General features: G+C 30.7%; 1 protein-coding gene across 12 annotated transcripts; it reads left to right on the top strand.

Moving 5' to 3' along the window:
- On the top strand, positions 1-15,394 carry LOC143240463 (uncharacterized). Of its 12 annotated transcripts, none has more exons than XM_076482908.1 (8): positions 22-159; positions 929-1,036; positions 6,217-7,256; positions 9,468-9,642; positions 11,240-11,381; positions 11,497-11,584; positions 14,083-14,136; positions 14,517-15,394. In XM_076482908.1, the coding sequence occupies exons 3-8, from the start codon at positions 6,415-6,417 to the stop codon at positions 14,749-14,751; spliced, it is 1,536 nt and encodes a 511-aa protein (XP_076339023.1). In that variant the 5' UTR covers positions 22-159; positions 929-1,036; positions 6,217-6,414; the 3' UTR covers positions 14,752-15,394. The 12 variants fall into 12 exon arrangements, with proteins under 12 accessions (XP_076339031.1, XP_076339023.1, XP_076339029.1 ...); XM_076482915.1 differs by lacking the exon at positions 929-1,036 and adding an exon at positions 1,167-1,236 and having other exon boundaries at positions 34-159; XM_076482907.1 differs by having other exon boundaries at positions 39-500.
- The last annotated feature ends 1,509 nt before the right edge of the window (positions 15,395-16,903 follow it).

Here is a 16,903-nt window from a genome sequence, read left to right as displayed (position 1 = left end):
CTTTTAAGATTTTCATTAGGTAGATGTCACCATCGTCTTTTGGAGTGAAGTTGCATAAGAGATAATATTGACCTCGAATTTAAAAAGTAATATGATGCTAATAGTATAAATCTCCGACAAATATATAGAAGGAGAAAGACAAAAGTAAAGTTGTAAAACGTAGGGTGAAACAGGCTGTAGTTTATTTTTACCAACAAGTAAATTAGTTTTAGCGAAATCAGTTTTAAAGGGAATTGAAAATTTTTATCAAGCCAAGATGAGTCATAAATTATAAAATGTTAATTCAGTAATTGTGGATTTTGGCTTCATTCTCATTTCCGATGTACATTAAGTAATGTTATGTTTATGTGTGTCATTGTCAATGTCTCCGAGAACGTCAATTAAATCTATAAATGAAAAATTAATGCAAACGAATTAAATTACCGTCAGCATAACTTCAAAACTGAAGAGTAATATTAATAGCATAAGTAAGAAACTGACATGTTGGAGGTTGAACCAAGGTATACGTTTCCAAGTTTTTGCAGCCCTGCGCAAGTATCGTACTGCAGTACTAGTAAATTATTTACATTAACTAAATATAGGTTTTATGCAACATTTTAATATAATTTATAAGCATGTATATCGAGTAAAATATATAAACAGTGTAAAGCTTAAGTTATATTTTAGAAATACTGTTTCTTATTTCAGTTTAATAATGCATGTTATTTATACTTACTTGTAGTTAAAAAGCTTAAACTACATAAATCTTTATTATTTTTACTAGTAACAGCGTGTATTCTTTCAAGACTTTAACTTAAGGTTTAAGAATGCAACATGGTAAGATAACAAGAATTCAGTGTTTTATATTTAATACCTTGACTTTAAGTTTAGAAACCTTGCATCATATATACAGTCTTTTCAATAATACTGAAGTGAGAATACATTTTAGTATGACATCAGTTTTGTTAAAAGAAATGAGGACAAGGAAGGTAAAACTTCATTGGATTATATAGACCATAAACAACACAGAAGAAATTCAGGGATAAGTATGAATAATGTAGGTATTAATTTTTTGACAGTAATTAAATGATGGAGAGGTCATAAACAGGTAACATTCCATGACTAAACCATGTTTTGTTTCTATAGAGTTTTAAAAGATGTGCAAAGTTTTCTCTCATATTTGATAGGGCAAGATGCAATGGACAGATATGCCTAAGGATTGGAAAGCTGCTAGAATTATGACCTTTTTTAAATAGGGTGATTGCAATTTTTCTACAAAGTATAGAGTTTTAGTTTTACTTCTGTAATGGGAGAATTTTAGATTTTAGTAAAAAAAACGTTGAAAAAATTTAGTGAAATATAAAAAAATATATACAAAAGAGAGTTATGTAGATTAATTAAAAGAGTATCTTGCTTTCTTAATCTGTTAATTTTTAGGATATTAAGATAATATAAAAATTTAAGGGCAACAGAGGACTTATTGATCCATTTTGACTATCTCATCCACTAAATGAAATTAAAACCAAAGCTGGCTTTTATCATTTCAATATTTGTGAAGCCTTTCTTCAAACTCTCTCCAAATTACTGCATGCATCACATCTGATAAGCTGAGTTTTGCACCATTGTTAATTTGTGTGGCTTCTGTAGCTCCTGTCCATAAAAAAATGCTTATCTTGATCTCATGATGAAAATAAATTGTTGTCAGAAATTTTAAGAGATCAAAGTAAAGAAATATGTATATTTAACAAAGTACCCTTTTATATTAAAGTAGTTTAAATTTCAAAAACACACACCCACCTTTGTGCACAAGAAACACTGTTACTCAACACCATTGAATGAAGATTTTAGCACACATCAAACATTTCCACCCCTGTATGTATTAAAATATGCTGTGCAAACCTATGATATAATCATCATCAAACTGTAGCTCTTCACCAATGGAAAGGTCTTGCATCCTCATGGAGAATAATTCCTGGGAGCTCTTAACAATAAAACAAAGGCTTATTTCATCCTCAGCACTGAGTATTTTGGATTTTTTTTGTAAGAATTTAGCATATGTTTTGTGGAAATTATTTTAAACTTTTTTTACCACTTCATTTAGGCATCTTCTCCACAGTATTCTGCATTGTGAGGAAGAATAATACCAAAGTTTACACATTTCAGTTAGAACTTTGTTTTGAATTATCTGCATTTTGAATTTTCATTTTAATCAAATTCATTATTTGGGGCACCTGTTCCAATGTCTGTGATAAGGTTGCATTGCTTTAATACAGTGTATAGGTTTCATTATGTGCTTTGTTATGGTAAAGACTGATTAGAATATTTCAATGGGATTCGTACATTTTTTCAAAATTGTATGGATATATTTGCACACAGTAACACACCTGAAGTGAAGTTTTTTTTTCAAATAAAAAACATATGGTCAGAGGATACTTTAAAAATTATAACTCAAAAAGTAGGTTGATCACCATCTTGATTTTTTTTGTAGATCATATTCAGAGATGTAAGAATATATGTTAAAAATCTGAAAAGGCTGAATAGCTGGTGACATGGTCAAACTGTGGCCTAAAGAAAGGCTATTTTTAGCTAAATCATAAAAAGTTGCATGCAACTAAATTTTTTTACAGGAGATCTAACAGACTTTTAATTACAACAATTGCTGATTTATCAACTGATATGTTATAGGAAATTTGAAAAAAACATTCAGCTTTGTATCATATTAAGTCTTAGAGCTATGGCTTATTAAATCAACCAATGTTTTTAACCATTTTGGGTTTTCAGGTGATTTTACAGCCTCATTATGAAAATCCTAAGAGATAATTTGAAAAAACATTCAGCTTGTATCATATTAAGTCTTAGAGCTATGGCTTATTAAATAAACCAATGTTGTTAATGATTATTGGTTTTCAGGTGATTTTACAGCCTCACTATGAAAGTCCTGAGAGAGATAAACTTGGTTTGAGACCATTTTTGAATTCTGTGAGATTAATTCAGTCAGTGTAGCAAATTTCAGCCTTCTACCACCATTACTGTTGCAGCTTTAAGCAGCCAAAGTTGCCCAAAAATGAATTTGCCAAATATAACACAAAAGTAATTAAACTTTACAGGGCTGTAAATCAGAAACTATTAGAGATATTGATCTAATCTTTGGCAGTTTTTCATTATATGGGTAGATGACCACATCAGTTTTTTCAAGGCATTCTGAGGTGATCACCTGGAAAATTTTCCAAAATCTGGATGATTTGACATGGAATGACCCCATGTTATATTCAATTATATCATGTATTATAAATTTGTTTCAGAGAAATATGGCCGACGTAAGTCCATTTACACTTGAAAATGTCTCACAGAACATGGCGTTGCATAATATTATGCAGTGATAATGAGGGACAGCATACAGATACACTGGATACATAATATATATGGATGGGTAGGGACTTACGGGCTACCCTGTAGAATGATTTCAAATTGTAACATGAAACTACATTAGTTTAAACTAAGTAGCTTTAAGCCTATAATAATGTACATCTATTTATAATTGAATTGTTTTATTGCTCTTTGAACCTTGTCTAACTGTTCACAAAATTACAAGTTTTAAATCACTTGGGGCACGTGCAGCTCACAATATGCTATTAAATTGCATCCTCTAGAAACTACTACAAGCTGCTCACATGTGCCTTGTGAAAAGCATTTTATTATATTATTATTATATATTTTACTCAGGGGCATAGATTTTTTACACTAGATGGGGGGGGGAATGATTTTTGCAACCACTTATGTGGACTGTTCAGTCTGTAAATTGGTAATTTCTGATTATGTAAACCTGAAAGTTGTAAACATGCAGTCACAGAGTAATCTTGTTGCCACAATACTTGCATGTATACTTAGGCCTACTGACTGATACGAACTATTGTTTAGATCGAAAAGCTTAGAAGCACGCCTATATTAAAGATGTACATTTCGGCTAATGAAAAAGCCTACATCTAGGCCTAATTATGTAATTTGATTGGTAAGAACACAAGAATCACAAGAGCCTACAAATTGTGTGTTGGTGCATACAATCATCCCCCCTACCTAAAATGAAGGAGGGGATGTATACCCCATCCCCCCATGATCTATGCCCCTGATTTACCTAAACTAAACTTAACTAACCTAAAAAAAGATCCATATTTTTACATTTTATTTTATAATAATAATAAATACAGAATACATATGAAAAACAAGAAATAAACTACTTAACCAAACTGCTTTTTTCATGATGTGGATTATTGATAAAATTAAGCCTATTTTTATACTAATGATAGTAATGCAGTAAATTTGTATTTAATCAAATAACATATGAAAGAACATTGACCAATAACATGCAAAAGCAGACAATTTTCTCTAGCAATCACAATTTTTCTGGCTTTCTAACTTATCTGTTAAGAATGCAATGTAATACATCATTTGATAGATGAAATTCTTCACTTTCTATCAGTTATAGGTAATATGTGATTAAACATAAGAAAGAACTATTAACATATCCCAAAAGAAAGGTGTAACAGGTGATTGTGACAGGAGGGGTCTGATTTTCTATTTGATTTATCTGTGACCAAACAAAATTATGATTTGTCTGATCAATGATGATTTTATAGTGAGTAATTTATGTTTAAGTTTGTACTTTTGTAAGGGGTGTTGGGTAAATTAAAGATGTTTAGAGAAGATTTGTCACACAAGAGGAAGTTGGGATTTTTTTGAAATAATACCTTGTATAATTTAGAACTTTAATTGTACATACTATTTAAATATGGATTGTTCACCAAAATTTTATGCTATACTTATTGGTATAACATAAACAAAAAGAAATGTAATAAAATTTTGAATTTAAGACAAACTTTGTGTCATACACAGTTGAGGATACATGTGGCAAAGGGTTAACCAATAGTAGCATGATACACTCATGTAATTTCCTCTACTCTCCTGTACCAGAACATCACCTCTCATTTGGCAGAGTTTGAATTAAGATATACTATTTTGTGTGCCTAGTGCTTCTAGAGTGACAAAACTTTTTTTTCCATATATTAATATTTATCAGCTTATTCTTGTTTCTATATTCCTACCTTCATACTTTGAGAATATTTCTTGTGCAGTGAATTCTGATGTTTGTGTTTCCACTTCATAGATTACACTAGTAACCATTATTTTTTCTCAGGCCTCAGGTTTGGGTAACCTGATGGTGGATGTATGAGCTTTTGTACATTAGGAGATCAAACATTATGTGGGTTAATCTTTGTCCCAAGAGATCTTCCAAGCTCCTCCTGAGTCAGCTGAACTTGTACAGAGTAACAAGGAGTTTGTCTTTTCTTGCCTCCAGAATGTACTGTTCCTTTTCATTCACAACCTGAGGAATCACCTAGATCTAATTTGGTCTTTATGGATTTTTTGTTTCAAGTTTTCAATATTTGATGTCTTTTCTCTCTCTCTCTGTTATTCACCTCATCCTTTCTTATTGCATGATGAAGCCTCTCAACCATTCCTGATTTCTTCACTCCTTGATATTTGGTTGCATGCTAATAAACTTGTTTCACAATTAAATGAAGGGATCAGCATGGTGCACCCCTCATGATCAGTTTGCTCTTTCTTACTGTGATGTAGACTATCCATTTTTAGGGCAACAATTTTTTTCCTTGTTATTTTAGTGGTGGTTTCTGAATCGAATGTTAGTCTTACCCAAACCGAATATTCTTGCCTACGTCTTACCCTGACCACCCTCTTTCAGTATCTTTCTTCTATGCATCTCCTATCTGAGGCTCTTCACAGAAATCCTGAGGGGTTTTCACCAGATACTCTTACTCTTTTCCACTTTAGCCGACATTTCGTCTTTGGAGCTTGCATTTCTTATGTGGTTTCTTTGTTGTTGGAACCTTTTAGATAAAGATGCAGTTTTGACTTGGGTCAGTTTACCCTATGTATCTCAGGGATTTGTGCTTGTGAGGTTTATGTGCATAGAGGATGTGTTACTCTTCTATTTGGGGAGGGCTGGAACCGAATGATGATTAAAGTGTAGACTGTCACAGTCCATGTTAATATGTGTAGAGATTTGTTCAGAAATTATGACATGCACAAGAAATCTTTGTGGCAGTGGTGTAAGGTAACAGTGTTTTGTTGTGCAAGGAGGTGCAATCTGTTTGAAATATATTTTTAGGTGAAGAAAGTGTTATCAATGAAAGCTAACAAACTTTTATATTTTTCTTACAGGACAGTTGGAGTGATTGGACCCAGATGTCTTCAAATTTAATCCATTTTTAATTTTTTTAATCTGTAGAGAAAATTAAATTTACCTGTTTCTTTTTTTAAACCTGCACCTTCTTTACAATATGTAATGACAGTATCCATAAAGTGTTTAGTAGTGTAATATATCTACGTATCTGTGAGGGGTTTTGCTCTTTGCTTATTATGTTGGAAAATAAGTTAAATAAAAATTTTTTAAGAGAGTCTGAAATCTCTCACCCATTAGCATTTATAGAAGGTACTCATAATGGTTTACATGATATTAGAATTGAAAGAAAAGAGCAAACACATCCTGTCAAAAGAGAAGATGTGTATATAACAGCTGGGTCAACACATTTTAAAGTTTTACTTCCTCTTAAATCTGGGGTTAACAGTTTTATTTTGCATTATGGCAAGCAGGAAATTTCCTTTAACATAAAATATTTGCCATCTTCTAATAAAAGATTTGTAAGACTGGTTTATATAAAATGTAAAGATGATGATGGTCAGTTTCAAGCTCCTTCAGAAGAAAACAACTCTGTTTCAAGTGCTTGTTCAAGGATATCTTTGGGAGCTCAGCTTTTGCAGACATTCACAGCAGAGAAAATGAAAGAACAGGGTTTTTTAGCAAAAACATTCCACCTGGAGGAAGATGAGAACAACAAGCCAATTTGTCATGTGTTCACATCGTCTTTAACAATGTTAGAAGCTCAACACTTGAAAGGGGAAGCTTTGTGGAACCATTTTGCCAAAGAGTTGATGAATAGCCCATTAAGAGATGACAATTGCAAGTTATTGGCATTCTTATCATTCACAAGATATCAGAACTCAAATGGTATTATTCCTGGCAACCACTCAGAAGTGCTTGACCTTGTCAAAGGTCATGTTGCACTTGGTGCGAGTGGCTTAGCTCTACTTGGGACAGGATGTCTTCACACTTGGGCTCAGAATCTGCAGGAACTGAAATGGCGTTTTTGCGATAATCGAAAAATCAATAAGAAGGAACTTATGGATGACAGTGGCTTGAGGTAAGAAAATTATGAAAATGTTCACACCAGATTTTTAAAAATTTATAGATGTATACATCATTTATGAATATTAATAAAAAATTCCATTATTTGTAATTCTATATCTTATAGTATTTGATATACAGTTATATCTTTATGGCATAAATGTAGTTATGGTATAATCCATGTATCCACTACAGCTAAGTGGTTAAGTAAAGTAGTTAATATACTGTATTACAATTGAGTACCAATAATATTGATAGTATCATGTAAAATAATTGATTGAATCAAATTATGATTAAATGAAGTTTGTGATTCTGCTTAGTAGTTTACAATTAGTCTAGCTACTCAAGGATCTTATGATAATAGATTAATTAAATTTAATTGATTATTGAGCCTGACAACTAATCAATTGTAAAAATCCATTAGTTACACAATTCTAGTGTCCACATTACACGTTTTTCACTTTTATCTAATTTGGACTACTTTTTGTCCTTCCTATCTTCTTGCAATATTAAACATCAGTATGTTAGAAAGAGTGTATAGATAATACTGAGAATGATTTTTGGCTTTACATTTAAACTGTATATGGGAGAGGAATTAGAGTTTTGGACTTAATTTCTTTGGAACTCAAATTTTATCAAAAAGTAAGTCTGGCCCTAATTATCCAAAGCTTAACTTATTATCCCAACAAGCACATTTGACTTTCCAACTCTTTCAGTTCATTATTTAATAATACTACTCATGGCTAATAATTTTAAACTTGAATGAAAATTCAAGTCCTTCTTAGTTGCTTCTGCACTGAAAAAAACAAGTCAAAGACTCAAAGCTCAGTCATTTAAATTAATTATACCAGAAATCATTCAACAAGCTCCACTTTGAAGTCTTTCAAACATGTGTGTTTCAATCCTGTCTTAAAAAGTGTTAAAACTGAAAATGCTAAGTACTCTAAACAGACTCATTGGTGTTTTGTATAAGGCAACTAGAATTATTTATTCTTATTTAGAAGGGATTTAGCAATAAAGATAGAATTTATTGTCACTACAAATAACAGTTATCATGATACAGATTGTAAAATTATACATCTTGAATGGTTAGTTATGCAGTGCTATTTTTGACAGTGAAGAACTGGATGTTGAAGATTAGGACAAATTGTATTAAAAAACATCCAGCTATATTTTTAGAGTAAAACTACATTGTTTCAGACCTTTTATTCTAGAACATACTACATGGTTTTTACATTGAAGATATTGTTTTGTTTTTTTTAGAAGTATTGGGTTCATTTGTGAGTTTGTTTATTAGTAAAAAAAAGTTTTCGTAACTCTTACAAGAAATGTACATTATTGAATACAGTTTAGGAGTTTTATTGGTGACCTTAATAAGTATCATACAACATAGTATCTATCAATAATGCTTGTAATAACCCCTTTCTCACAGTTGTGAACTCACTTCAAAATTTACACACATGCTTCTTGTGTGTATACCTAGCGAAATACACACACATATATTTAATAATGAAGAACAGTAATAAAACAATGATCTCCAGTTTACAGCAAATGTGGTAAAATACTAACAACTGTAGACTTGCCTACATAAAATATTAATATATAAACATTATTTAGGCTGTATAGTCTTGCATGAAAACTGAGTATGTTAAGAGGATATATAGGATGTTTAGAACAATATTCCACAATTCTAAATTTCTGAATTGTATGGCACCATAAAAACAAGGTGAAATGCTTTATGGAAACTAAAGAACTTGCACATAAAATACCAATGTATTATACAGCTTATTTCTGTTTTCTTTGTATTTTCTGGGATATTTTGTTCCATAATAAACTTACCTTGTAGTTGCCATTAATCATTTTTTGTGATTACAGTATGTATACTACTTGTACATCATTTACATTGCTCTGTGCGAGTGTGTACATGTGCATCTATGTGTATGTATATACACACACACACACGTATTCATGTCTGTATAATTCTTCTTGATATTTTTGACAAAAATAATAAGCATTTGACAGAAATGAGCATGAATTCTTAAATGTAATATATTTCTTATGTTAGTATGGTATGTTGAGATATTTGGATGTGACTGGATCTTTTAATACGTGTAGGTGATTAAAATGGTTACACTTCTCTTTCTATTCCTTCCTGGTGGTTATTAGGTTTTAGTAGTTGCAACATTAATGCTAGTAGCTTTATATAAACACCTTTTGTCATTTACAGAGGAACTCATTGGGCTTGCTATTCTACTGGTCTTGGAGCAACTCTACATGAACTAGGTCATACATTTGACTTGGGTCATTCCTCGTGCGGTATCATGGGAAGAGGGTTTGATGACATTTACAAATTTTTTACTGTTCAAGATAAATGTTGTCAACCAAATGTAGGAGAAATGAAGGTACACACATTTTGTTCACATTATAGATATTTAGTTTATCAAAGAGTTAACTTCTATGTCACTTTACTGAAGTAATTCATGATATTTTGTTAAATTGTAAGATACTTATCATTGTGTAAACACTAAATGTACATTTTGAAGTGGTATAAAACAATTAAAAACTTCTGAGTGTTCTTAAAGGAAATTATTCAATTTTTTTTATTAGTTTTTCAAAGATAGAATATTGCGAGTCAAAAGGCATATAAATGTATATTTTCAGTTGTACCATGTGTCAGTTCTGACTAGTCTAAGCAGTGTAAAGGATTTTTATGGGTCTTCAAAATACTAGAAAGTTATAGATTTCTGAAAAATTCATATCAAGGCCTGGAAAGTCATGGAATTTGAAAAATATAGTTTTGTTGACTAAATTATTTGGAATGCACAGTGAAAGGTCAACCTAAACATTTATTTTCAAGCCTTTTGGCCCATCAGTAACTCAGCAGCTAAATGCTGGGTTTCAATATCTGTGATGGACACAGCACAGATAGCTCATTGTGTTGCTTTATTCCTTACAATGAATAAATGAACAAACTTCTTGATTCCATTTCATAAGTTTTTTATGTAAGTTAGCCAATCAAAATTAGTATGTTTATTACACAAATTAGTCATTACAGTGCTTCAGATGTGTTAAATATTTACAGTTGGTGTACTAGGCATCAAGTTCAAATACTACAGTGGACCTATCAAAATGTGGTATAGCAACCACTTTTTTTTTAAATCTTTTGTGCTTTTATCAACATACAAAAATAATGAAATGTTTTCCATACCAACTTGGAAAGAAGTTAAGGTTTTTTTTTAAATGTAGGTTCTTAAGTTATGAAATACTGAATAATATATCTGAAAGTATTTTAATTTGTGAAAAGTGTTACGCATCAATAAGTTGTCCATGAAGGTAGCTGAAATTGTACCCATTACTGCTTCAATGTGTAGAAATGAAATGCTGAATTATAGAACTGCTTTTTTGTAATATGTTTAATGTTTGACTGCACATTCATTTCATTAAGGCCTTGTTAACACTCCTACGAAAAGTGGGGCCTAATAGGCCCCAGAGCAACTTGAAAGGTTATTAATATTAGGCTAATAATTTTGTATTTAAATGAAATTGCCATTTAAATCCATTAATGAATGGATTAACGAGATTCCCACTGTCCCTATCTACTATCTAGCGAAACCACAGCCAGGGGAATGGGCTTGGAGAAATCAGGACTAGAAACGTCTTTTCGTAGGAGTGTTAAAATAGTATAATGAAATATATGCATGCTTTCCTATTGTTAACATGTTCATAAAGAAAACTTAGTAGATTTAAGTAAATATTTGTTTTTTTTTGTGAATCAAAAAAGCAACATCAAGATTAAGTTTTGGAAAAGTCTTAGAATTTTGTTTTTGATCAAATGTAAAATCTTCAAGTTTTTAATGAATAATGAGAATTGTATTTGTACACATCAATTTATTAATGAATTATGCTTTCTGCTTATAAAATTAGCAATAAGCATGTAATATGTAACAGTTCAATGCTTATTCAAAGTATATACTAACAAGTTTTATTTTTGCTTAGTAGAAATTAAGCAAGACCAATTTTACTGAAGTCGATAACCAAGTACCATCAATAAAGAACTTGTGTTGGGAAACAGTTGTACCACCTGATGGAAACACAGTAGCTGGCTTTCATGGAGCTTCTAAAAGTGATTACAGAGATTTAGGTGAGAAGTTTCATGCAAATCACAAATTTATTATTTACAATGCAGAGTTCTCTTATTAAAAAAAAAAAAAAAAAGAATAGTTAAATATTTATCTCATCATTTTTTTCTTCTGTAGTGTCCTCATCTTCCGGCTCAACTATTTGTCAGTGGAGTCGAGAGATTTTCTGGTCAAGATCATGTGCTGTTCTGTTGAATTTTCATAAGTAATTCAATATTTTTTTCATATTGAGATAATATTACTTAATTCAGCTCTGTGGTAGTATATTGTAAGTTATGTATTTGCATTCTTAAAAAAAAATTATTAGCTTATCTAAAACATAGACACTTCAGTTACAAAGCATTATAATTAGTGAAAGTCTTTGAACCTAACTTATGTTAGAAATTAAAATATATCATAAAATATACACCATTACATGACAGCTGCTTCCCATGTCACAACCAATACACACAAACAATTGGCTTGGAAGTGACAGCAAACTGGAGGCTTAGTGATGCCATATGCCACTCTATTTTTTTATATGGTGTTTTGCAATAAAATATATACTGTCAAACTTAATATTAATGGATAATATTTATCTAATATATCTCAATTAAAAGAGATACATCTGTGTACCTTTTAGAAATTATTTACAGCTGTTTCCAAAAGACCTTTCTCTAATCTTTTTAAGTTCATGGTTTTGAATGACAGGTACAAGCTTTTATAAGGTAAAATGCAACTCCCAAAGAAATTACATGAACAAAATAAAAAAACAAGCTTGGGAAATATCAAGTTAATTTATATACCTTTAAATAGCATACAAAATTACGAAACCATAATATAGTAAAATTATTTAAGGTACAATACTGTGCAAAAATGCTAGGACAAAGTCAAAAATTATATTTCAGGCTGCTTTCAAAGAATAATGGAAGGTAAATCACAGATAAAATATCAAACTTTTATTAATCTTTATATTTAGTACAACAGAAACTTGGTGGAAGTGCTTGAGTTCTGAGAATAGTTAATATTTTATGTGTCTCCCTCTTTTACTTTAACTGCAGACAGTCTTTCAGGCATTTTTACAACATATTTAATCAGTGTCCTCTGGGATTTTACATGAAATGTCTCTAATACACACCCACAAAGTATCTTTGGTTGGTGGGTTGGTTTGGCATTTTATGACGCAAAGCAACTACGCTATTCTCACCATTTGGATGTGACCTTTAAATTGCCAAGTTTTTGATCTATCAAATCCCACTTCTGGTCAACTGGTTTGAGAATTGGGCCATTGCACCATTTGAATGCCTCCAGCAGCTTCTTTCTTAGCTAAGTAACTTCTGCATTTATTGGATCATTGTTTGGGTTCATTATTTTCTTAATAGTAGAATTCTTGACCAATAATATGTGAACTGCTGAATATAACATGACAAATCAGTATCTTATGGTACTTGTACTGGTCCACTATTCCATGTATTTTGCAAATATCTCCTGTTGTTTCAGTAAAGAAACACCCCTAAACCATCCACTGTCTCCTTCATGCTTTCTGGTACATGCTATGCATTAAGATAAGTATCTTTTACCTTTTTTTTGCCAGTCATACAACCTATGCTTTGAATCAGATATTTCTAACTTGGACTCCTCTGCCCAAAACAACCTTTTTCAATCATCAGCAGTCCAGTTTTTGTACTTTTTAGCAAATTTCAGTCTCTTGTCAACATTTTGGAATCAAAGTAAAAGTTTTTTAAGTACTGCATGACCAAATATTCTATTCTCATTGACTTTTTAATACTTTTGATCTAGATGCTTTTCTGTCATTTGGTACATGATCATTTATCTGATACTTGAGATCAGTGTCAGTCTTCCTTCTGTCCTGACAGCTGCATAAACAAAGATACTTAACATCAATATCATTGAGTTTAGGTTTTTTGTCTCTCCCTTTCCTATTTTCAAATATACTTGTTTCTGTCTCATGATCTAGGGTGTAATTGACAGCATTTGGAGAACATTTCATGTCTGAGCAATTTGTCAAAAAATCCAACCAGCAAATCATAAAGCTTTTATGTAAATTCTCCACTCTACTGACAATTCTATGCAATAATTGGGCCATGAAATTACAATAAACCTTAATGGTGTTAAATACTGTTTTTATCAAAGTATGAGAATTCTAAACAAGTATTCTCACTCTAGCTTATTCAACTATCAATAGATACCATAGTGTTGAAATTTACATTCTGTAATGGCATGGAAGAATTAGCTCAATAAACTAGAAAGAATGGCAAAATGTTCTCTTGCCCTAACACTTTTTTTATATTATTGTATTTGATCAAGAAAAACTTCTGACATCTTAAAACTAAAAAATTACTACCAATGTAAAAAAGGAGTTCTATGGCAAATAGATTGAGAATGAAAAAATCCAGATTTCAGCTGGTATATTTATCATTTTGTTAGCTCTAAATGCTTATAAACCACAAAATACAGAAACTCACATGAGAGTAAATAGGTCACAAGGGTTACAATATTTGTGCTTAAACACTGTTTCTTCTGTATGAACGTCTTAAAAGGAAAAACCTTGTTTCTTTTATAAACTTAGTGCCTTCTGTTGTAACCATATGTTAACATTTAGAACTATAATCTCTAATTTATTTGAAGAGTATTCTTTAAACCTCTTGATCAATCAAAAAATAAATTCAACTGAATGGCTACAGACCATGTTTTCCATTGCAGATGGTTTAACTTCTTCAATCCTAAAGACCCAGTGTTACTGCCAAATATTAGCAGGTAGGTAAAGTGTGAAGAAGCTACCAGTTCTTTTTTAAAATTCATTTTAATTTGGACTTGCAGATTCTCATCTAAGAATTCTACATTATTGGCAACTAATCTGAGTTTTGCTCAGAGTTCATTAGCTGAAGTTGGCTTTAACTTTTTTTTCCAAAACCTATTATTCAGCATTATTTAAACTGATATTAAGTGGAATTTTGATATTAATTGTATCATATGGGTTCTTTGTTGGTTTCCAAAGTATATAAATATGAATGTATGAGGATGGAAAGATTAAGGAATTATTGTCTGAATAAGAGCTGATTTTTTGCAGATGCTAGCTAATTTAGGTTAAGGAGTTAACAATAATATTGTATTACTATTTTCCTTTTTTTTTCTAGCAACAAAGCTACATCTACTCATGGAATCCGACTGGTTGAATTTCGGGATAAAGATAGTAATTATCTTCACCACTGGGAGTTTTTTCGAGGTGATGGACTTCGAGAGCTTCCTTTACAGTTGTCAGACATGTCTAGATGGCTTCCAGAAAACACTTCTGTATTAAAGATTATTATAGTAGATTCTTGTGGAAATGTCTTGAAGAAAGATGTTTCTTTACATAACTTAGATATGTAACTTATAAATTGTAATAGGGAATAATGGATTAAAGAATCTCTGTAATAGTAATCAATGGAGAATAATCATTAAATATTTAATGTGAAAACTTGAGAATAAGAGAAGTGTGTGATAGTAATTCTCCACTGTTATTTGTGTTCAAAATCACTAATAAGCATATTGATAACATGTTAATAGTTTTCACTAGTTTTCTATAAATTACCAGTTACTGTATTCTTATACAATTACTCAGTGAGTAATAGTCTTACCTGTTGTAATATGGTATATGCTGAATTTAGATCTTTAATTACTCAGAGTTCTTTACTCAGTACATCAAGAAAATCTTACCAATTATACAGACCTTTAATGTCCTTGTAGTAATTGTAATTCTGAAAATTAAAATAATTCTTTGATGTTAAAGTTGTTAAAGTAATAAACCTTTTACATATAGATTTATTTTAATTGAAAATCTAAATTGAATTTAATTGAATTTCTGCCATTATTTATTTCCTGTAAGCAATATTTTACCAACAGTTTTCTTTACTACCACAGCATTTCAGGATTTAAATATCTTTATAAAATCACATTTTAATTTAAAGTATATAAAGTGCATGTACTTGAAAGCATAAACATCTTGAAATATCAATAAATATTTCTGTCTTTATATTGAGTACAAGTAATTTATTGAATACAACATGCACTGCTAGATTGTTTATAATACATTTTCTTCCTAATTAATTATACTTGTTATAAGATCTTATATTAAGGCTATTAAAATTTTAACACTACATTCTTGATTCAGATCTACATAAGTTTTCAAGAATTAGAAGAGTGTGTTATAATTGTATGTCAACCACAACATTTTCATCATATTTATTTCCAACATGTTTCACTTAATTCAAAGTTCTTCAGTAGTGGTCAGAATATTATTTATACAAGATACTTGTCACAACAATAGTTGTTATGGTGCTTTGCCAGCTTGTAAAAGGCATTCATACCATAACTATTGTAATAATTTTTCATCCTGTTACAGAATTCAGATTAAATCCATATGTTTAAAATGTTGCATCTTCAGAATAAATAACAATCCTTATTTGTTACAGTCATTAAATTATATTTTAGTTTCTTACTTTCAGAAAGGAACATAAATCTATGTTAGGATGTTTTCTAATTGCCTTTGAAGAAGTTGCAAATAAATTAGTAATCAGTTCAGGAACTTCTGCCATTAAAATCCAGGACTCAGTTCCCCATGGTGAGCAGAAGCAAAGATAGCCTATTATGTAGCTTTTCAATGAAAAAAAAACAAACTCTTAGCATAATTGAAAGCAATTAATGCTTATTTATATGAAAATGAACTGGGTACAGTGATGCTACAAGTGTGTTTCCTATGCAAGTTATGCAGTGGACATAAAAATTCATTGGAATGAAACTGTCAACGTGTGAAGTAAAATCATAATGTATTATATATTTTGTGTAAAGTGACCTGACTGTTGTTATGAAACAGTATGCGCTAACCCCAGTTGTATATATTTTGTGTAAAGTGACCTGACTGTTGTTATGAAACAGTATGTGCTAACCCCAGTTGTATATATTTTGTGTAAAGTGACCTAACTGTTGTTATGAAACAGTATGTGCTAACCCCAGTTGTATATATTTTGTGTAAAGTGACCTAACTGTTGTTATGAAACAGTATGTGCTAACCCCAGTTGTATATATTTTCTAATACAACAGAATTTGGTGGACAATAGGAGGAGGAATTAAATTGTTATTGTATTTTTGCATCACTTTCTCCATTAAAAACTAGTAATTAATTGAATCAAAGAAAAGGACAGATAGAATACTTGCATAGTGAAATTTTCCATGTTATTTTAAGCTTAAAAAAAAGTTAAATTATATTAAAAACTTAGTGTTATAATTTATGTCTAATTCTTCAGTAAGTGAAACTGTTCTTTTACTCAAAATTACATAAGAATAAAGATTTCAAATACAAAGAGGCACCAAAATTATCACATTTCTTTACCAAGTGAGTCTCTCGTAATTACTACTCAATTAGTAATGATGTTAATCAAAGAATACAACAAGAGGCAAAAGATTGTTTGATTTCAAGTACAAATAAATTGTTCATTGTCTGTTGTGTTTTAGAATCATTTTTCCTTCTTTTCAAATTAGATAT

Source organism: Tachypleus tridentatus, chromosome 13, assembly GCF_004210375.1.
Source record: "Tachypleus tridentatus isolate NWPU-2018 chromosome 13, ASM421037v1, whole genome shotgun sequence".
NCBI classification, from domain to species: Eukaryota; Metazoa; Arthropoda; class Merostomata; order Xiphosura; family Limulidae; genus Tachypleus; species Tachypleus tridentatus.
Note: the sequence above shows the minus strand (reverse complement) of the source record. Positions and strands in the feature narration are given on the sequence as shown.

Excerpts from the sequence above, each read along its gene's own strand:
- LOC143240463 (XM_076482916.1), top strand. The coding sequence starts at position 6,415 with ATGTTGGAAAATAAGTTAAATAAAAATTTTTTAAGAGAGTCTGAAATC. Across the intron at positions 7,257-9,467 it reads ATGGATGACAGTGGCTTGAG|AGGAACTCATTGGGCTTGCT; the intron begins GTAAGAAAATTA and ends TGTCATTTACAG. Across the intron at positions 9,643-11,239 it reads CAAATGTAGGAGAAATGAAG|AAATTAAGCAAGACCAATTT; the intron begins GTACACACATTT and ends TTTGCTTAGTAG.